Raw genomic sequence first — 23,103 nt, forward strand, 5'->3', positions numbered from 1 at the left:
GGCTGAGACTGATACCAATCTAATGCCGATAAAAAAATAGATTGTTAAATTTGTGACGATGGATGAGACAAAAAATAATAAATAAATAATAATATATTTAAGGACACATCAACTATGTCAATATCCTTGATGATTGGATGAGACAAAACTTGTTAGTGGTTTGATTCGAACCATGTTTTGAACCAATTAATTTGAAAAAGTATAATAGGTTACAAGTGAAAAGGAGGGGTAATCTGGGTACAGTAAAGGTGAAAGAGATATAAATATAAAAAAGTAAGGGAGTATCAAAAGAAAAGTTAAGGTGTAAGAGTATTAGTAAATATAAGCCAAGTATAAGGGAGTGATAATAAATTCCTCTAGAAAAAATAAAATTTTGAGAGAGAGGGTTCCCAATAAAAGGTAGTGTGATCTCTGCATCAGCGTGGGAATACTAACTTAATATAATCGTCAAAATTGTGACGCCGTAGTATCTTGATACCTCAAGGCGTACTACCCTGAAACGTTATTTAGACCTTCTCTCGTCCAAGCCTCTAACACTCCTTAAGGTTAGCCTTTTATTTGAGAATTAACGAGTACCACTTCAAATCACAATAAAGGAAAGAATTCTGTCCGAGAGTGCTCCAATGCCTCTATATCTCCCCTTTCTCTGTGAAAAATTGTATTTCTATTCCTTGTTTAATAGAGAGAGAGAGAGAGAGAGAGAGAGAGAGAGAGAGAGGTTATGCTTCCGGACAAAGAACCACTTCCGATTACAATAGCTCTAGCCTCTAGCTCCATGCAAGCTAGTGTATGCCATGCTGGAGGAAAGAAAACTCAATTTTTAGTTTGGTGAAGTTTTAAAATTACTCGAGGCTTGAGGCAGAGAAAGAAACCCTGGCCGGTCCGATTCCAAGGCCGGTTTACAATTTTTAAATGTAAAGAGTCCAGAGTCCAGTCAGGACTCAGGAGCGCTGGCTAGCGATTCGACCAACGGTCGTCCCGCTTCATCTTCGGAGATTTCTCTCGAATTTGCAGGTACGGTCTCCTGAACTTCACCATCTGTTTCACAGTTTTAGGTTTATGCCTTTCCAGTTTCCACCCCTTTTAGGACCAAAAGAGGTCCGTCTATCCATACCAAGGTTTTAAAAACAGGAATCGGCGACTGAATCGATCCCTACCTATTCCGATCGAATTGGAATTGGTCGCAAAACCCTAGAATCGGCCATTTTGATTAGAAAACCCACCGATTCAGGGGAATCTTGGAATGAATAATTTGATTCAGAACACAAGGAAATTGGGATGGGGTCCCGCAGATATCTGATCCCATCAAGACTATCTGTCAAAAAATTGTGTCCAATTGAATTGAACCCAGACATTTAAATCTGAAAAAGAGTATTATAAAATTTTATTTCTCTTACCCTGGATTCTCCCCAGCTCAAATTACAGATTATTTGATATATCCAATTGCATGAGTTAGGCATCATCCAGTATTGAATCTTTGGATTGCCCATTTTTGGAAGTTTGGAATCACTTTGGACATTTTTTTTTCCAGTAATCGCCTACCTGCTTTTATCACAATACTTTTCTAATCATGGGAGCCAAGTTCATTCAGAATTTTAAACTTTGTGACTTTTTCAGTGCAGTGTTTTGGTTAGTCACATTTATCTTTCAGCTTCGATCTATTTTCTGGGCTCTTACCACTTATAAGAAAACGGCATGCATTATAAAATTTGACCTGAAAAATTTTAGATGAATTTTTAAGTTTTTTTTATTGCTATCATTCGTTGTTTGTTTATTTGAGCAAATTTCAAGGAGTGACTAAACATGGTAGACAATCTACAGTGCAATCTGCTCTTTTGCAGTAGATACCCCTTCTATTTATGGTATGACATTTTTGTTTTTCTCCTTTTCTCCCTCACCCCCTTCGATTTCCCCACTTTCCTTATTTTGGGAAAATAATATGCTTCTCTACAATAATAATAATAATAATAATAAAAACTTCTCTATTTTCCTGCATATTTTTCTGTTATTTCAGGTTTTATGCTCTTCCTCCTCACCACCCACGTTTTACTTAGTTTTCTTTTATCACATTTGTCTTTATTTTTCCTATTTTCTTTTGTGCCTTTCTAGGAGTTATGGGTTTGTAAGCTTCTGAGCTAGTATTTCAGATCTTCTCCAACATTTTCCTTTTGAGGAATTAATCAATAACTTGCCCTTATGAAGCAAACCTGAAATGTTAATTTCATGCAACATAGTGCTCCTGTAACTTCAGTGCAACGGTAAGGTTGCTCCATTGTGACCTAATGGTTGTGGGTTTGAGTCGGGAAACAACCTCTCAGCAAAGCGGGGGTAAGTCTATGTACATAATGACCCTTGTTAAGTTTGTCTCAAATTCTTGACCCGTTTTGAAGATTGACACGCTTTCACATATTTTGGTGGCGACCCAAATGGAAAGTTTTCTGAGATCAGTGATGGGTTCCGGGATTGGGCCAACGTCCCCGCGGTATAGTTCTACTGGATCGACTGCGACCCGATGGGTCTACCTGCGACTTGGAGTATATAATGTACTATTGTCTTGTTGAACAAGTCATTGTATTTTTGGGGGGTTTTTTGAGCTAGAGTTTTAGGGCTAGTTTTTCTCACCGTTGCTTGAGTGTAATCTCTCCTCTGCATAGTAAAACATCTTCTTCTTCGCCCGAGGACGTAGCACACCACACTGGTGTGTGAACCTCGTTAAATCTCTGTGTCGTGCAGATCCTTTGTCTATTTATTTTCGTATTTCTTTGTGTTTGATCTAATAACCCTCCCTAGACCCTACAACGGTGGAAGCCTCGTGCACTGGGTACACCCTTTTTAGAGTGCTCCTGTTATCTAGTAGGAATTTCATTGATGTTCCTGAAGTCATTGGTTTAGTCAGCTAGATGATATTCATTTTCTGCTACTCATGATTTTTGCATGGAATTTGCACGCCTTTTGGCCATTCAATATTTATGCTAGGTGGGACTCCCACATGTGTTATAATTAATTTGTGGTTTTACATAAGAAAAACAAGGAAGTGTTAGAATAGCCTCATTGTTGTACTCTTGAGTTGTTATCTAAATTTTATTTCTATTAAGATGACAGTTGCATTACCTTGTGGGCACTGTAGATGGATTATAGGGTCTGTCCAATCTATTTTCTTTATCTTCACATTTGAGGTTATTTTAGACCTCTATAGGAATTGATTTGGTAGTCATGGATTGTATTTATCTGATATCCAGGTTGAAGAACATTTGGTGAGTTTGGGTGAAGACCTAACCGCGCTTAGCTTCCGCATCTTGTTAGATTCACTTGAACTCAAGAAACCCTTGTCCCAGCTGATTTTGAAAGCTTTTAGGATGAAGAAAGGAATTTAAAGGTGGAGAAAACTTTGGAAAAACAAATTCTATGATAAAAACAGGTAGAACACATCAAAAAGTATATGCCATGAAAGGAGGACAAGTTTTCAAAATTAGCTATTCTCACTCGGATAAATTTTATTTATTAATGTAGAACTAGAATCGGCAAAACCAACCTAGTCCCAAAACAGCAGGATGCTATAATAGTAGATCAGATTTGGATCACCTTGAGTATGGAAGAAAAGAGGGAGATAACTAGAAGAGAACCTCTTGTGCTTCACACCGTAGAGAGTTAATTGGATCAAACACCAATTCCATCAGCCTTGATCAAACACAAGACAAATCTCCATGTAGAAGACAATAGCAACAACCATTAGTTTGTTTATTAAATCATCTAGGCCTTTAGGAGCCTCCTCTTCTTTATTTATAATGTTAATGAAGGAGGGAATTACAAAATAGAAGGTTCCTCAAAAAGGAAACCAAATATTCTCCTAATACAATAGCTACTAAAAACTGAAATTAGAAACTAACTACTAAGGACTTGACTCAATTAATAACTTGACTCATAAGGAAACAAATATAATTCAAATCAAGCCCAACTAGAAAGGAAACTAATGAAAATGGAAACTAATTAGTAATCCCGTACTCAATCTTAGAGCCCCCTTTTTAGACCCATAAAAGTGGTCTATTACACTCAAAACACATGGGATCGAAAGCCTAACATGTATGGAACCCAACCCTAGGCTTATTCCTAATAAAACAAGTCTATTTTGGTAATTAATCTGCATCAACTCTCCCGGTCTTAAAAGAACTCGACTCCGTCGAGTTAGGTCGTGCTCCCAAGATTCCCTTGTAAATCGCTCGCCGATGAGGTGGCACATATCTCGAAATAGAAGGGAGCATAACTCCAAGAGGAGGGAGAGTAGGTTGATATGTCACCGGAGCAGGAGTCAGTCGACGACGTGGCATGTCTGATAATGCATGTGGCCTCATTAAGTACATACGACCTCCTTGCTTCACCTTTGTAGTGTTCCGTGCACCATCATAGAGAATGCCTGCATGTCGCTGCCAAGGTCGCCCTAGAAGAATGTCGCAGTGCGCCAATGAGGTGACCAAGCAGGTGACATGGTACTGTAGTGGCCCAAACTGTAGATGTACTCGAACAACTGCAGTGGCCTCTTCTCGAGCTGTGGGTCCAAAACCTCGCACGTGAATCTTCTTGAAAAGCTGCTTCTGTGGAAGGTTGTGTGCTCGAACAAATTCAGCAGATATAAAATTTGCTTCTGCCCCAGTATCAACAATTGCATGAACATCAATAGGGTCGGAGCCGTGCAGGAGAGTACCCTTCTGTCTGAAGAGAGGAGCTTTATCAACTAGTCTATTCGAAAAGGATGAAAGGCTAGCTGAATGAGCTTCTACATCCTTATCTTCATCATCGACAATATCATCGTCCTCGAGCGGATAAGGATATAAATGAGATTCATCTTCACTCTTCTCTGTCGGCTGCTTCTCTGCTACGTTCACAGAACGAGTCCTGTTGGGACACTTGTTAGAATAGTGACCCTTCTCGCCACAACTATGGCATATGATATTCTTCACCCCAACACTATCCTTGTTGAACTCTGACCTTTTCTCTTCAACTCTACGAGCTTCAGGCTTCTTTTCCTCCATACGCGGTGGAGGTTTATAAACTGAAGAAGTCTTGAGCATACCCTTCCAATAAATGGACTTCTCTTCAGCTGTCTTGGCATGTGCCGCTGCCACATCAACATACCTGAAATCAGTGTTAGCCAACTCAAGTCGAATCTCAGTACTTAACCCACTGATATATCGCATCACCCGTTGTTGGTCTGTTTCCTGAAGTCGACACCTTGAAGACAGTTTGTGGAATTCGAGGGTGTATGAATCTACATCTTTGTTCCCTTGTTGCAAGTTAAGTAATTTATGGAACATTACCTTTTCATAATTAAGAGGAACAAATTTTTCAGTCAGGATTTGCTTCATGACCTCCCAATTGGTAACGGGTCCAAGTCTTCTGACAAACCTTGCATGTAGTACATCATCCCACCATGAACATGCATACCCAATAAACTTGGTGATGATGAGTTCACACGTCTTCACGTCTGGAAGAGACTTATACGCAAAAATTCTCTCCACTTTGGTAAGCCAGTCAATAAATTCCTCAGGTCCCTTTTCACCACTGAACTCGGGAACCTCAACTTTGATGCCATAATCTCTGTCAAAAAATTGCCGAGTAATATCTTGGGGAACAACTGGATCAAGTTGCTGCCTCTAAGGTGTATCTTCGATCCGTAAAGTGTTGAGCTGAGGAGGTAATGTAGAGGGTCCTTCTTCAGCTCGCTTGTCGGACCTCTTCATAAAGGCAATCATCTCTTCCATAAACTTATCAAACTTGGCTTAAGTCCTCTCAAGCCTAGCATCAGTATTCTGTTGGTTCTCGGCTAACTCACGATACAATTTGTGCAACTCAGCATTGGTGATGTGACTTGCCATGGTTAGAAAATTGCAGGAAAATTTGCTCTGATACCACTTAATGTAGAACTAGAATCGGCAAAACCAACCTAGTCCCAAAACAGCAGGATGCTATAACAGTAGATCAGATTTGGATCACCTTGAGTATGGAAGAAAAGAGGGAGATAACTAGAAGAGAACCTCTTGTGCTTCACACCGCAGAGAGTTAATTGGATCAAACACCAATTCCATCAGCCTTGATCAAACACAAGACAAATCTCCATGTAGAAGACAATAGCAACAACCATTAATTTGTTTATTAAATCATCTAGGCCTTTAGGAGCCTCCTCTTCTTTATTTATAATGTTAATGGGGGAGGGAATTACAAAATAGAAGGTTCCTCAAAAAGGAAACCAGATATTCTCCTAATACAATAGCTACTAAAAACTGAAATTAGAAACTAACTGAAATTAGAAACTAGTTGAAAAAGGAAATTAACTACTAAGGACTTGACTCAAGTAATAACTTGACTCATAAGGAAACAAATATAACTCAAATCAAGCCCAACTAGAAAGGAAACTAATGAAAATGGAAACTAACTAGTAATCCCGTACTCAATCTTAGAGCCCCCTTTTTAGACCCATAAAAGTGGTCTATTACACTCAAAACACATGGGATCGAAAGCCTAACATGTATGGAACCCAACCCTAGGCTTATTCCTAATAAAACAAGCCTATTTTGGTAATTAATCTGCATCATTTATCTTTGAGCATAACATATAGAGGTTCTTGTCTATCCTTCTTTGAGACTCTTTGTCCCTTCATATGTATTGCTTCAACATGTTAATATAATAAAAAGGAGACACACTCCTATGATAAACCTACATGGTAGTTTAAAATATACTGATGTGCATTACTAATATTAGCATGAAATGGTGAATGTTATTATTTCTCAAATTTGAACAATAGTATATTAACATAATGAGTAGGAGAGATCTGGAAATTTTCCAAAATGAGGACTCGGGAAAGGAGGAAAAGAAAAATGAATATCAAACAATAATATATTAACTTATGTTGCTCTTGCTGATGAGGGATGCTCCATACTTGTGCTGGGCTGACTTGAGGCTTACATCCATAATGACACAGTATGTGAGTCCTCTGAAAACGACTTGCACTATCCTAATAAAAGGGACCCTTTATTATACTCCCTCATTTGCACATATCATGTACTGAAATAGAAATCCTTGGAAACGCCACAATGATAACAATTGTTTGAGGCCACTTTAGGAACTAAGCTGATTCTGTTACTACTATGGCCAAAATTCCCTATGACCAATCTAGAGTTTTGCTAGTTCGTATTCCCTTTAAAATATCACTAAATTATGTATTAGCTCCAAGTCTATTTACACACATCAGGGGGCAAATGTTGGTTTAAACCGCAATTTTCTCCCAGATGCATAAATACGATTGAAGCAACATATATGACGTTGTTCCACTGATTTAAAGAAAACATGTCCATTGCCATTCCATAGAAGGTCAACCCACTTGTGTGAGCCTTTTCTGCAATATGCATTTCCAATCATACATATCCTAAGGGAAACGGATGTATCCCTTATCAACTTTCTTCTTGAAAACAGGTACAACTCCACGCCAGGTGGAATACTTGTTGCCGGTTTGGACACGTTAGAGATCTCATCTAACAAGATTTAGCCCTGTTTTATTTCCCTACGGTGTCCCTGCCATCTATCAAGTTATTCATATCAATCCATCTTCTCTCGACTTCTTAGAGTTAGTTTCCACTGATCAAGGACAACTCTTGCCCTTCATGGATTTGAAAGAAGAAGAGCGTCAGGATGTCCCTGTCTGATGTAGATCCACATCCATCATGGACTGCCATAGGAGGAGGGGCCAGCCCAAAGTAATCGATCTCCACTTACAGCCCACTTAAGGTCACTTAAGTGGCTAGGAATACATTGAGTTATTTCATTGGAAAATAAGGGCCCATTGGGCCCATCGATTTCTCACTTATATTATTAAGTTAGTTAGATTAATAAGGCCAATTGGGCCCATCGATTGTAACATGCCCATTAGTGGCTATTAGTGAATGGCTAGTTAGTTACCTACTCTAATTGGGGTTCTAGTCTAGTCCTATTTGGAGTCCAACTCCTATTATGTAATGTCTAATCCTACTTTGAGTCTAACTCCTAGTTATGGTATGACTGCTATTAGCTAATCTGCCCTCTATGTATAGAGGAGCTCATGTTCTCTCAATTCTCAGATTTGAATCATGAATGATTGCTGTCAATTGCTTAAATAGTTAGGATAGCTGTAAGTGAGATGCCCGGGCCAAGATAGCCAGTCCACCCACACTTGTCTTGTTTCTTTTCTTTACTATTCTTTGTTACTGCTACTGTTTAGTGCTTGCTGTAACTGCTTACTGACATTGAAGAATCCTAAGAAAATCAGATCTGTTCAGACCTTCAAAAGCCAGAATCGACCAGCACTCATGGAGGAATTTAGGAGAGAGATCGATCTCCTCTTCCTTACCCAATCGACCTCTGTTCTGTAAACCCTTTTCAAGGGGTGTTCACAGCCACCTAAGGATCACTCGATCCTCTTCTCACTGCTGCCCAAGCAGCCCTGCTATAGTTCTTGAAGGATTTCTCTGTTCTCTCTCTCCTAGGTCTGAAAATCAAGAAAGTACATAACTCCATAACCAGCCTTCAGAAGCTCTTCATATTTGGGGGTTTTTGTACCCTTGCTGGGCCATACCTTCAACCAGAAGCATAGCTCAAACTGAGCTCTCCAAGTCTAGCCGCAGGTCTCTCTCTTGGTCCCTGCGCATGTCACTTTCTCTCTCCTCTTGTTTAAGTTATTTTTCTGGTTTTTGGGAGTTGTTTTGCTTGTACTTTGTGGGGTTATTTCTGGTTTACTTTTGTTGTTATTCTATTCTACCTTTGGGGATTCTAAGATTAGTTTTGAAGTCTTGAACTGTCTTGTTTGGGGTTATAAACTGTTGGAGGTAGTTTACTTGTAACCTGCTTCTACAATACTGTCGATCCTTAGATAAATCAGTTACAGATAGAGGTACTTGAGATAAGACAAATGCCGACTCAATTTCTCTAGCACACCCAGGGTCAGGCTAATGTCAACCTGCTCAATCTCTGGGGGACCACGAGTCCCTCACAAGGCAAGGATCGAGGATGATGATGTTGAAGTAGTAACAATCCCTCAGGAGCTCCCCGAAATTGAGCATGAGAAGAAAATCAAAGAGAAGTTCGAGAAATTGGAACTAGCCTTCAAAAATGCTAAAATAATGGAAGATCAGATATTGGATACAGAGGGGATATACTTCTTCCCCCATGTCAGGATCTCAGAAAATATTCAAGTGGTTGTCCAACAAATTTGATGGGACTAGGGATCCCAAATCTCATCTTAAAACTTACAAAAGTCTGATGAACATGTGGGGCTTCTTTGAGAAACAGATGGGGCATGCATTCCTCTTCATACTCTCTAGGTCCACTTTACATTGGCTCATGTGTCTAGATCTTGCATAAAATAGGACTTGGGACAACACAACCAAGGCGTTTGCCAAGCAATGTGTATGCAATATAGAAATTGATGTAATTCGCCGTTAATTGGAGACTTTAAGGCTAGATCCTGGAGAAGGCTTCTCCAAATTCATAGTAAGATACAGGGTAATGGCTGCAAGAATGTGGGAACGCTTGTCAAAACGTGAGCAAGTGGACATGATTGTCCGAAACCTCTGTCCGGAATGGATGTCCTCTTGTACTTCCAAGATCTAGTATCCTTCAGTTCCCTCATTGGTGTTGGGAGAAGGATCAAAGATAGGCTCTATTAGAATACCCAAAGTTGATTGAATTTGTAGATTTACAATTTACATACAACTATACATGGTAGTAAGATTAAGAATGGTCCAAATAGAATGTGACCAGCCTCTTGCTGGGTGGCGTTGGGTGTGTAAAAACTTCTTGGCACGTAACTTGACACTTACCCAAATATTTGGGAGGACCAATTTCCTTATCCATTGTGAGTTCTCTTTCCCACCTTCGCGGGTGGGGGGGGGGGGACCCTTTAAACATTTGTGGGTCTTAGACCCTTATCTGGTTAGTGACTCCAAAACAAATAAAAGAAAGATGCAATCCAATGACATATTTCTCTTTACACCCTTCATTTTCCTTCCTGACCAAGGATGAGAAGAAAAAAGGGGAGAGGACAAAGGTGCCATGGCCGCGATACTTCGCATAAACCTCGTTGTAACTACAGGTGGTTAATCAATTTCTATTTCATGTGATGATCTGGTCAACCAATTTCTAAGAAGTGTCTTAGCAGCTTGAGTCATCTATTTCCTTATCCATTGCTACACTAGCCCATATAGGTATTGTTGCCCTTCTTGCTTCTTCGTCTCCTACCGCTTGGGTTTTTTATTATGGTGCTTCATCTTATATGAGTGGTAAGTCAAAGTGTTCCTCTTCTGTCCAAAAATCTAGTCATCCATCACGAGTCATTCTCGCTTATGGATCTTCTACATGATATAGTCTCTCCTACTTCATCCTTATCAAGGGTTAAGGTCTTAGTTTTGGGCACGGTACGGTCCTTATCAAGGGTGAAGTTCTCGGTTTCTTGCATGCTTTCGGTCAGGCCCGAAACCAAGATATCTCGAGATCTCGTCAGAACCTTGTATTTTTTCCAACAAGTTTCGGGTATGCGTTTGGTGGCCATATGGCCAAGTTAGGTCCTGAAACTTGCCATCCAACCTATTTTAGGCCTTCTAAACACAATGGAGACATTATATTTTAAGAAATCAAACCCAAAATGGTACTTGGACTTCGGACCCTAGGTTGGTAGTATACGTTGTATACAATCTCTACTCTTGTCTATTCCGTACAATCTTTAATACTACTATAACACATAATTCAAGTAAAACAACTTAAATAAGCATTAGGAATTAAAAGATATCAAATTTCAAACCATTTAATAAATTAGGCATCATACATTGTTGAATCATATATATTAAATTTACCAAGAGTTATATATATTAGAGTAAACAATAGTACAATACAAGTGGATGACTCACCTTATGCCAACCCTAGAGTCCTAGACTCTTAGCATTGAAATGAGTGGTGGGTTGGATCATAACCACTATATTGTTGCTGATGGCGAATCAAGTTTTTGTCCGATTGAATCAAAAAAGCTAGGTAAGATTTTGTTGTTTTTGTGCAACAATCGTCTTGTTCCAAGCATCTTTGGGTGAGATTTGGACAAAAAAGGGAGCAAATAGGAGATGGGGGTGGTTTTCTTCACAAACAGGTCAAAACTAGTCGAAATAATTGAGATTTTGTCAAGATTTTGCTGATATACTGAAATCTCAGTCGAGATATTTTGTTTGCGTCTCGTATGTTGTTTCATCTCTAGATCTCTCGAAACCAAGAAAATTTTCTAGATCTTGCCAGGGTCATGTACTATGATCCTTATCTTTATCATTTGGAAAATCTGTCCAAGTGATATGCTTCAAAAATGTGAAAATACTATTGACAACACTGGCAGTTGATGACTTGGCTGACCGACTATGAGTGGAGCGGTCCACCAGTTTGCACTTGAGCGGACAACCAGTACATGATTTGCTGGTTACCGAGAGCACCTTGAATTTGGCGGACCTTGGTTTGGCCAACCAGTATTATCGATTGTTGGAGTCTGAAGAGGTGCTCTTCGAAGTCTACATGCAGTGGCCAACCGACTCTAGTTTGCAATCAACCAATATTTGACAAATAAGTCCATTTGAAATCATAATGATTAGTTTTTTGGTGTTGGAATGAGGTCTATAAGTAGAGGAATATCCTGAGTTTCAATTATGATAGGCAAATCTGTGGGGAAATTTTGCTAATATATATCTTAATCATTCTAAGTGCCTATGAGCTAAAACTTGCAAATCTTATAAGCTAAAGAGCAAAGAGCCTGAGGAGAAAGAGCTTGGACTTGCAAATTAAATCAGCCATTGAGCATGAGCTGTAGAGCAAAGGGATCAATATATGAGCTAAATATTGCATTTTTACTTGTAAAGTGATAACTTGTGATTCAGCCTTTGAGCCATTGTGTATCACTTTTAAGTGATTGTGGTGGTGAACGGTATTGAGGCTCAGATCCTTGGTTGAGGGTATTGAGGCCCCCAATCTGTGAGGTGTTTCTCCTACCTTGCAAGGAGCCAAGGAGAGTGTTAATCTCGGGGAGATCTGTGTGAGTGTTTTTCCTACCTTTGTAAGGAAATTGTTAGTGGAATTCTAAGCCGATGAGGGATTTGGGAGTGTACATAGTACAATATTGAGGTCGTGCCGAACCACTATAAATCTTGTGTGCACTCTCTTCTTTCAATATCTCCTCCATTTACTTTATTGTGTTTTTGGTTGGAAAATAATTTGATTGGAGTTTTGGGATAGTGCTAATTGATTGCAAATTGGGCTAAGATTCTGCATTACCTAATTCAACCCTCTTTTTGGGTTGCTTACATGTTCCTACAGGATAATTCCAAGGAACATTAAGTGAATGTGATGACAAAACTTCTTTTTTTTATTTTTTATTTTTTTATGAATTGTCATATATTCAACAAGTGTAAAGAACATCCAGCCCCAAAAAGAGAGGGGGGGGGAATAATGGGGGTAGGGGGAAGGAAAGCAAATGCCCGAACACAGGGTAAGAAATATAGCCTAAATCAAAGAGAAGATCTAGGCTCGCGGGGAGATTTAAAGATAAGTCCCAAGATGAAGCAACATGATGACTCCACTCAGAGGAGAGGCACGACCCAATAGTGACATTGGAGCGCACTTCAAAGATGATGAAGTCCAAGATCTGATCTTGTGTTCCAAAGTTACCTGTCCAAAGCTTGATGTTGCACTCTTCTCTTATATGATGCACCAAGGCACCAAAAAGCAAGCTTCTCAAGGGAGTCAATGCAAGACTTTCCTTTAAAGTGGTTAAGGATCCATTTCCACTCATTGCTGAAAGATCCAATGCTCCTAGGAGAAGGCCAACACCGATTGCTACCATGGGACAAAATCCAAATGGGGAGGAGAAATTCTAAGAAAAGGTAGGGGATGTTTTTCAGGGGCATCTCTGCAAAAACAACAACGGGGGACTGGGATGTGTCTTTGGAGGGCACTGGTTGGCGGGGATTGGTTTAAAGCATGCCAAACAATGAAGCTATTCTTGGGGACTTGATCTTTGAACCAAACAATAGGGCGTCAATTGACCTGAGGGTCACAGGTGCAGATAAGCTTCAAGGCCAAGGGGGAGAAGAAACCATTTGAGGATTCCTTCTAGATGACAAGATCATTAGAGCCACAAGGCCATTGAGGGATCTCAAGGAGGGTATTCCTTGCATAAATCAGATTAGGGGGAGTAGCAGGACTAGGGTCCCAATCTCCATCACAAAGGATGGAAGAGACTAAGGCAAGCCTATTGCTTCTAGAGTCATAAGCAATTCTATCCCCATAACCATTCGCAAGGGTGGAGGAACCATCATCAATACGGGACTGATGGGAGGACACAAGATATCAGAATCTTTTTCTAAGTCCAAGATGGATTCTGGAGAAGGGAGATAGTCCAAAGGGAGTCATTCCTAAGATATCAACTATATACCCAAAATACCGATATGCCTTTTGATCTACTAACAATCTTTCGAATAAACTTAATAATCCCTGCCATGCAGACCTCTTTAACCCTTTTGAGCTCAAGACCCCCCTCAATTTTTAGAAGACAAACTGAAGGCCAGCTAATACTGTGAAGAGATTTGTTGTTATCTGACCCTTTCTAAAGAAAAGCACTCATGATTGATTCGATACTCTGATGATTGAACCAAGGAGGCCAAAAACACCAGACCAGGAAATGTAGGATCCTTGCATGACTGATCTAACAAGTTCAAGGTGCCCAGCATAAGGTAAGAGTTTTGCCTTCCAAAGCTGAAGCCTAGACCTGGGAGATTCAAGGATGGGGGAGCAAAGGGATGCAGATAGCTAGAGGGTTTGACCTTTGGGAAAGAGGTCCATGGCCTTAGGATCCACCCTATTTGTTGAGTATTCTGGAATAGCCCTCTAAAGAAAAGGAAATAGGAAGGGGGACATGGATTGTTTAAAACAAAATCTGAATCCATTGTTGGAAAAGAGATTGCTCTACTTATAGTTGTGTAGAGCTTATCTTCTATGGGATATCTACTGATATATAGGAGTAAGGATTGGAAAAATAAGAAGCTAATCAATTGGCTCCAAAAAATAAAAATAAAAAAAGAAGTCCATGTGGTCAAGTTGTTTCAAGCTACTGGAATAATAATAAACTGATATATGATGTACATTTGTAGCTACTTTTCTTAATGTACCAGCTATGTGATATAAAGTAAATAGTGTACATTTGAAGCTATTTTTCTTAATGTGTCACCTAAGTAATACAGTTAGGAAGATTTAATGTGTAAGAATTGATGCCAGAAGGTCTACCTAAAAGGATTAACCAAGGAATGCTGCTCCAAGGAATCAGCTACATTGGCATTTTCGTTGTAACCAAATGATTTTTCTTTGGATGTCATCCTTTGAATTACTATATCCTTTAAGTTGTAGGGTGATGGATTCCAAGTCCATATGATCATTGTTACAGTTTCTTGAGCGCAAACATATTTTTCTGTTCATCCCCTTTTGGGTGGGTTATGTGGAGATAATATCTGTTGCTTTCTTACTTTTACAAGTGAAATTATCCTGGGGAGACTTGATGAATAATATGGTGGTTCTTTAGAAAATTGTTTTACTTGTTAATGACAAGATTCATTGATTTTTAATTTTAATTTTTTTTTTCAAATAGAGGATTGTGTGAACTCCTGAACACTGTTTCAAAGAAATTTTTTGTGGTGTTCTTGGCTTTCAGTGTCATAGTTTCTATATGATGCTTGTTTTCTCTTGTTGCAGGACTCGGGCATCAACTCCTTTGACCAACGGATTTGGTGCTTGTCTTTGTATGGTGAAGCCTTTTCTTGTCATTTTCTAGCTTATTCAGTGCTGGTTCTTTGCTTTGAAGAAATTTATAGCATTATTTTCTGTTTGCATTTGGTAGAAGTTTTCTCTAATTTTGTTGTTCCCTGAGTTTTCTTTAATTTGACTAGCATTGGGCTTCACTGTTAGCTAGGTTTGCTGCCCTGGAGCTACACACAATACCCAAATTCTCTTTCATGTTACTCATTGGATGGCAAATCTCTCTCTTTTTTTTTTTTTTTTCACATAGTAAAGTTGAAGAAAAAATAATCCCAAATCATATAATTTCATTAAATGCAAACCAAACAATGAAATTTGAAAAACATAGGTTTGTGATCTTATGATTTCATGATGCAGTTGATTTCAAAATCCCATGATTTGAGATGAAAACCAAATATTGTTTCTAGAATATACTGTTCTGTAGGAGAACATGTTTCTTGAATGTAGATGACTGCATCTGGGTATGTGATTGGTGGGATCCACTGAAACCTAATATTCTTTTTGACTTCTGATTGTGTGGCTTGAAATGGTTTTGTAATGTAGTGATAAAATTGCAAAATTTTCCAGGATTGCAAAATATTCTCTATAGAAATACTGTCTGTCACATGATTTGTTGAACGGGATAATGCTACTTCAGGCTTTATCAAGTCAAGATAAGCTTCTCGAGGATCCACAGAATTTTGTCACAATCCAGATAGGTTACTTGTCAAATTTCAGATTCAAATTCAACCCTACATTCCCTTGTGTACTAGTATGCATCCTCATGTATGTCCGTGCACACCTACGGTACTTATCGCCACTTGACAAACACTGTTTGGGCTGAAACTGAACATGTGAGTAAGGGCCTAAGGTATACCTGCCATCAATTTCAAACCCCATATAATATGCTGCATAGATGGTTTTTGGACCAACCATCTGCTGGGCCAACCAAATATACTTTGCCCTTGTGCCTCAATTTTTTGTAGTATTTGTTGGGTTTCCTGTGTAGCTGTTATCCTCCAATTTCCCCCAATGCACTCAAAACTGTTGTATCATTGAAGCGTATAAGTACTTTCCGTTTATAGTAGATGAAAAATTGATGTTCTGAGATAAACATGAAGAATACAGAAGAATGTGACGTACCATACACATATAATTCAGTTTTCCTTTACACGTGGTGATTCTCTCTTCACCAATACTAATGTGATGCTATGATTGGACTTTGGATTAATCATTAACTCTCACCTTCTCTCCTTCATGATCAGAAATACCCTTCTCCAGTGCAATCCAAGATTCAAAGAAGAAGGGTATGATAAGGGTGGGTGGAAAGGTTCTTTCTTCCCCGTTTGTAGTGGGAAACTGGGTCCTACATCATATGGGTAGATATGAGGAAGACACTTCTTAAGATGACCCAACAGGACAAAGGGGTTTGGAGTGGTTTAACTCAAGTCAAACAAACGACAGACAAGGTACAATCCTGAAGTCTCTTGGCTTCCCAAGTTGCTGTAGTGTAGGCTGAGTAATGGGGAAGTTTCACTTTGCTTTCATAATCAATGAGAAGCTATAGACTATTCTATGAAAGCAAAAAAGAGCAATTAATTAAATAGATTGGGGATATGCATGTGAGCCATGATGATGTCTCCTCTCTCCTCTCTCCTCTTTCTCTTCTCTCTCCTCTCTTATGTTGTGTTCTATTATTGATGAGGTTGAAATGCACTTTTCAGTTATTTCCGAAGGACAATATATTTGTTTTGGCATCTATAATTATTGGAGGGCAACCAGTTTCTGCCAGAAAAAAGATTGGTGGTGGTGGTCAGCTATGGGAATTGAGAAGTGAGAAACTCGTCTTAAGTCCTCCATGACTTTCTATATCAAACCTACCTTAGCTTGATCATGATGAGGTTAGAAAGGAGGGACTCTCTCCTCTCTCTCACTTTTTCTAGAGTAAGACAATTGAGAGGGTCAAACCACTCTTAGTCAGCCTACGTCAGATGGACCCAAGAAGTAAACTTCTTTGGAGTTTTTAGGCCAAAGACACTGGTGGGGTCCATTTCCACTGCACTTTATTCTTAATGGTCTCTGTTTTACATTTTTATTTTTTATTTTTGGTCTTCTTGGATATCAAATATCCATTATTTTCTCTAGTGAGAGGTAGGGGTCATGACCTAATTCTCGTTGTGAACTTGTGATCTTGGTTTGATTCGATTTAATAATCACACCTTATCAATCCCATTTTGTCTAAAAAGATAGATTTTTATGGCTTTGTGGTGATTTGTTTTGGCCTCGTCTTAAGGTTGGGAATGTACCCGTGAGGCCGTGACCCAGACTTGTGAGACGACAGCACAGCAAACCTTTGAAAATTGAAGCCTAAAAGTTGACTAGGGATCAATCTATGAAAAAGCAATAAAAAAAAATTAAAAAAGTTTTACTTTTATTAAATTTTTCTTTCTTTTTATATATGAAAAATCAATATCAAACCAATAAGAGACTGATAGTTGTAGTTTGATTCTTAATTTTTATGGATCAAACACCTTATTAATTCAGTTTGGGTTTGATTTGATACATCCCGTTATATTGAGACACTTGCTAAGGTGATGTGGTAATTCTAACCATTGGATAGATAAGTTAAAATTTGGGATTATTCATTTGTCAAATTTTGGAATCAAATTTGACCAAATATTGTCTTATTTATGCTAGTTCTATCTATTTCTAGAAATTCCTTCTATATTCTTTAGTCCTTAGCTCTATTTAGCTACTTGACAAAGTCTGTTTAATCTCAATTTTGACATATAAGTAAGGGACCTTGGAAATCACCTATCTATACAATTTGAGCTCCATCGAATTTTGGTCATTTCTAAAAATATTTGCCCCTACGATATAGATATAGCAGAAAGTGTATATAAAAGAATAGGAAAAAGAAGTGCATGATGTAGGAGTATGGATTTCAATGTGCATCCTCTCCTATAATGAGATGTGGGGCTCCCTCTCTCTCCTATTTTGATCCATGTGGATGATGTTAAACTTGAACCCCAAGATCATATCAAGATCAGAAGCACAATTGTAAGATACTAATAAAATAAGTTTTGTGTATGTAATTGAGCCACATATGGAAATTGCTAATAGATGGTACTATTCTTTTCACTGCCCTTTGAGTGGCTTGTAGATTCTTCTCCACACTAGTATCATGGTAAATATTCTCCTTGAAAATGGGGAAGTGTTTCTTATGGAGGAGTGTAGGTTTTGCGCGTATGTGAGGGCCAATGGGAGTGTACAAAGAGTCATTCACAGAGTTGTCATTTTCCATTTCATTTGAGGGGGGTTGTGTCGATTATTTCCCCCCCCCCCATGTGTCTAGGCATAAGGGCCACACTCCATCATAGAAACATTTTTTCCCCTTGAAAAAGTAATGAAAAGATCCTCTGAGTTGTCAGATGGGAGTTGAGAAGACTGAATTTATAGATGGTTACATTTTGTGTTTTTCTTTTCACCTTTGAAGGATATTAGCCTTAGAGGCTAGGAGTATAAAACCGTCATTTGCTGGAATGGAATGAAAAAAAGCCATTGAAAGGAAATCGGATCCTCTGCACATTCAATTGGACATACATGTGGGATCAACACTTGTCCCTTTTGCTTCTATATATAATCTTCACCTTTTAAATGATAGGAGGTGAGACATGTGTTCAATACTCACATATACATCTAGGTGAACGTGCACACAGTTCGAAGATGCATTCTGGCTGAATGGTAAGAAAATTAATCAACCAGCCAGCCCGATTGTACATGCAGCGTGTAATGCGTGTAGAGGAATTCAACTCGTGAGTGGATGGTATATTTCCTCTAGATTTCATTGGTGAACTCCTCTCTGCCCAATTGCGCATAGAAGGACTCTGACTGGCCTGGGTGTGACAGGGTGAAGCCCCAACTAATCTAAGTCTGAAACCAAGACGAACCAGAGCAGCTCAGCCGGTGAGACAGTGAGAACGGATTAAATTGCCTTCATCGGTTAACTTTTCCACGTCCACAAATCATTAAATAACCCTTCTATCTATTGCCTTCTCAGCTTCAGAGTTGAGACTTCAGAATTCAGACTAGATGTCTTCTTCTTCTTCATTAGTGTTTTTGACTTTACTCAAGACTTTTTAATTACTACAACAGAACGTCAGAACGTACCTGCAGGTCGGTGCTCGTATAGGTAAGTGAGTGTTTGTCTTCATGCTTATACGTAAGATTATAAGTTCCACCCATCTCAGATTACTTCTTGATGCGGTAAAAATTGACCCGACAATCTTCTCTGTAGTTTCTGATGCTCCAACTGACCTACACAGAAGAGATGACAAGGACGAGCCGGACTGACCTGATGGGGGACTCTCTGATGTCTAAGTCAGATCTTTTCACAGCAGATGCTCAAGAGAACTTTTCCAGTAAAAGGAATGATTGATCCCCCATGATGGAGGTGGTTTACCTTGGTCTTTATAGGTTGCTGATGGAGAGAGAAGGAGGGGCATTTGTGGAGAGTCCAGTTTAGGCGTAGAGTCCTTGAGGGGAGTGGCTCTGTGATTCTAGGAATATTCTAAGTTCCAGGGCATGTTCTGGGAATATTCCTTTTTGATCTCGGAGGTGCAAGTCGTGAGAGGGGTAGATGCCTCTGATTAGGGAGCACGTCCCTTGAATGTAGGAGTGAATGTGTGCACATTTCTGGGTGCCTTACTTGATTGTGCCGAGCGGAGGTGACAGGTTGGTCGAGCTGAGGTGACTGGTAGCACTGCCTGGTGAAGGGCTGAGGTGACAGCACGGCCTGATGGAGGGCCGACGTGGTAGCATGGCCTGATGAAGGGCCGATGTGGCAGCATGGCCTGATGAGATGCCGAGGTGGCAGCATGGCCTGATGAAGGGCCGATGTGGCAGCACGGCCTGATGGGATGCCGAGGTGGTAGCACGGCCTGATGAGATGCCGAGTTGGTAGCACGGCCTGATGAAGGGCCAAGGTGGCAGCACGGCCTGATGGAGAGCCGAGGTGGTAGCACGACCCAATGAGATGCCGATGTGGCAGCCGGGCCTAATGGAGGGCCGAGGTGGTAGCACGGTCTGATGAGATGCCGAGGGGGAAGCACGGTCTGATGGAGGGCCTAGGTGGTAATACGGCCTGATGGAGGGCCGAGGCGGCAGCACGGCCTGATGGAGGGCCGAGGTAGTGGGTCAGTCTTGTTCAGGTTTGCATACACACTTCAGCCGTGCTGAGGAAGGGGACATATTTTGGCTCATCACTTCCCATCTTATCTATACGTCTATAACGTATCTCACTAGCTCATCATGCTCCTTTAAACGCCAACCACAAGTCAAAGCCAATATTGAGTTAATCCTACTACGGTTGTGGGTGACACTCACTCCTTGACAACTATGAAATATAAGAGACACAAGAGGTCATCTCACTTTAAACCTATTGATTTTAACATCAAAGTATTAATATGCTACTGAGTGGTCTACACATAAGGGAACAAGGTCCAATAAGAGAATGTCAAATCTGTAAGAGTATTTTATAGGATCAATATGATGGATCAATGAACAATAACAATAATATAATCATGAATCTAACTAACACATACCTTGATCCATATCGATTGGGAAGATTCCACAAGCTTTGTCTTTTCCTTCTTGTACAATCTTCTTTCTTGAGTTTTCTCTCCTTGTTAGTCTTGTCTACTCCCCTCTTTATGTAAATTGTAAATCAGATGTAACTAATGAGTGTTGCTTCCTTTATATAGATGAGGAGCAGGAACTAATTCTGAAATAGTTTTACACTTTAAAGCGGTTAACTAAAAACCATAATTCCCATTAGGGGATCACTCTTGAATCGGTCTTCATCTAACCCAGTCTGTCGATCAACACCCAACCACTAATCCGACCCCACACAATGACTGGTATAAGCCCATACATAAAAAGTCGTTACAAAAATATGAGGAAACAGTTGACAAATAGAAAGATCCCCATGTTATCACTCAGTAAAATTCATCTTTAAAGGCTAGCCGAGAGGTCCTCAAATCCTTAAGTATTCATATATGACTACTCACATTCGATGTGGGATAATTATTTTTTCACATGAAACTCGAATAATCTCCTCCACGCAAGAGCGTGTAATCTTTCACATTATACTTCTCACTTCGGATGTAGAATAATTGCTTTCGTGTGGAAGCCAACACCCTTTTCACGTGCAGATTCAAATCATTCAATTCCAATCCATTCGAGTAGGTGCATAAAGATATATGTATCCGCTTTGATTGAGAATCTTCCTAGCTGATTGATCTCTATTCGGGGGAAGAAAAACCTTCCCCTAAAGGCTAATAATTTCTAAAGAAACGAGATAAAAAGATCAACATGACACATAACGGTACAAGGGTTGTCGTCTCCTCTTTATATTCTTTACTCAACAAGTCCTTACAAATTCCATAAATAACTTTACACAGACGTGATGGGGAGAGTTACATACACCATATACATATCCAACCTCACTATCTTAGCCCTTTCACCATTATTAGAGCAAGAATAAAAGACTCTCCCCATGATCTCCACCACAACACAACACAATTCACAATAATCACAATTAATCCTATTCAAATAATTAAGATATAAGTATTGATCATCCCAGACCTTGCAGTAGAGGGAGCCTCATGCACTAGGTTGCTCTTTTTTTTTAAAAGTACTGATCATCGATCAGATACCTGCGATACATTCCCGTGGGATGACGGGATACCGAGATCTATCGGCGCAGTAGTCGTAGATCATGTGATTCAGACGAACCCACCTGTATCTCCTAGCTTGAATGGCATCCAATTGCTGGTAAGCAGGAGCCTCCCACCAGTTCTTAGGGTTGGAGGCACAGGTTGAAGGGCCTGGTACAGGGCAACCCTCAATGTCAAAGTCCTTATAGTATGCATAGAAGGGTGCTTTGCTCCAATCAATCTTCTCAAGCCCACCCCTTGTGGCCCAGTTATCTGCTTCCCACAAGGTAGAGTACACTCCCATGGGTTGGAACTTGGGGTAAGGGATCCCTCTTGCCTCATTATTCTTGTAAACCCTGATGGGTACTTCATCAACATAGAACCTGCATCAAAACCCACCATTGTTTCCCTAATTATATACAAATATTCCTTATAATTATTGTGATAATACGGTTTTAATTTAACTTACACGACATGGTGGTGATTCCATAGGATGGAATAAGTATGGAAATCTGCAGATGGGTCGAACCAGAGGTTGATCCTTTGTTCTCTATCACCTTTCCCATGAGCATACACATTGGTTTGGACTGTGTATGGCTGCCCACTTCGGTTCCCCAAGAACTCAAAATCCAATTCATCACGTACAGTGTTTGTGTTCGAATTCATCTACAGGAGAAATGAAAGGAACGGTAAAAAACTAGCTGTTGGGTAAGTAGGGACCGAGACTTATAGGTACTTGGACACCCTCTCTTTAATGGTTAATGAGTTTAGAATACGTACATAGAAGGCAGTGACCGTGCCGGCGGAGTCACCGGGAATGAGTTTGATCTTCATGCTGATACGCCCAAACAAGTATTGGCGCTTGGAGACAAACCCACAACCTGAAGTTTGGTCAAGGACTAGTTGGATAGCTCTGCCTCCATCGATTTGCCTAATATGGGGCTCAGACCAAGTGATACGGAAGTCCTGGAGGAAGGTAGCAGGTCGAGCCCATAGTAGTGAAGGTGCCAATGCAAGGAGATGCAGCGCAAGGTAAAGGGTAGCCGCAGATGTTAAGGAGGTCCATGTGGCCATGGTTGTGGCTGTAAGTGTACAGCCAATGAGGGAAATAATTAGAGAGAACTGTGAGAGATGGTGTAGAAAAGAGTATATTTGATTTGATTCTAAGGGTTGGAGGAGTGGTACTAGTGGTTAAGACTTGAGACAGAGAGAGTAGAGTAGTGATTGGGTATTTATATAGTAGTAGAGACCTGAGAAGCGACGGGGACTTGCTTTTGTTCTATTCAAACTGAAAGCGCCTGTGACAGCTTTGCCTTCTCAAGCCAGCTTATAGCTAGGAAGCCATCTGTGGCCCCGCCCTCTCTCTTTATCCCAAACTTTTTTTTGGGTTTTCTCCTAACTTATTATCCAATCCTTAGTCTTTATTTTTTGTGGACACTGTTGAATGCAAATTATTGAGTTCTTAAACTCATCCTCTTCTCTCTCTCTCTCTCTCTCTCTCTCTCTCTCTCTCTCTCTCTCTCTCTCTCTCTCTCTCTCTCTCTCTCTCCCAAGT

The 23,103-nt window shown here is 39.9% G+C and overlaps 1 protein-coding gene and 1 long non-coding RNA gene across 2 annotated transcripts; one reads left to right on the forward strand and one right to left on the reverse strand.

The window, feature by feature from the left end:
• The first annotated feature begins 634 nt into the window (after nt 1–634).
• Nucleotides 635–16,034, forward strand: LOC122083320. The gene is made up of 4 exons (XR_006141625.1): nt 635–1,014; nt 3,240–3,298; nt 14,791–14,837; nt 15,421–16,034. It is a non-coding gene; the product is annotated as an uncharacterized LOC122083320 (long non-coding RNA).
• Nucleotides 16,035–21,212: 5,178 nt separating this feature from the next.
• On the reverse strand, nt 21,213–22,778 carry LOC122083621 (probable xyloglucan endotransglucosylase/hydrolase protein 6). Its single transcript, XM_042651488.1, has 3 exons — nt 22,329–22,778; nt 22,018–22,214; nt 21,213–21,931 (listed from the first exon to the last, which is right to left on the reverse strand). Exons 1-3 carry the CDS (start codon nt 22,620–22,622, stop codon nt 21,541–21,543), a joined length of 882 nt encoding a protein of 293 aa, XP_042507422.1. The 5' UTR covers nt 22,623–22,778; the 3' UTR covers nt 21,213–21,540.
• Between the last annotated feature and the right edge of the window lie 325 nt (nt 22,779–23,103).

The sequence above is a fragment of the Macadamia integrifolia genome, chromosome 7, assembly GCF_013358625.1.
Source record: "Macadamia integrifolia cultivar HAES 741 chromosome 7, SCU_Mint_v3, whole genome shotgun sequence".
In the NCBI taxonomy this organism is placed as follows: Eukaryota; Viridiplantae; Streptophyta; class Magnoliopsida; order Proteales; family Proteaceae; genus Macadamia; species Macadamia integrifolia.

What these genes read in the sequence shown, in the direction of transcription:
- LOC122083621 (XM_042651488.1), bottom strand. Translation starts at nt 22,622, where the DNA reads ATGGCCACATGGACCTCCTTAACATCTGCGGCTACCCTTTACCTTGCG. An exon ending in GCACGGTCACTGCCTTCTAT is followed by an intron (nt 22,215 to 22,328) that starts GTACGTATTCTA and finishes TTTCTCCTGTAG; the next exon opens with ATGAATTCGAACACAAACAC. An exon ending in TGGAATCACCACCATGTCGT is followed by an intron (nt 21,932 to 22,017) that starts GTAAGTTAAATT and finishes GTTTTGATGCAG; the next exon opens with GTTCTATGTTGATGAAGTAC.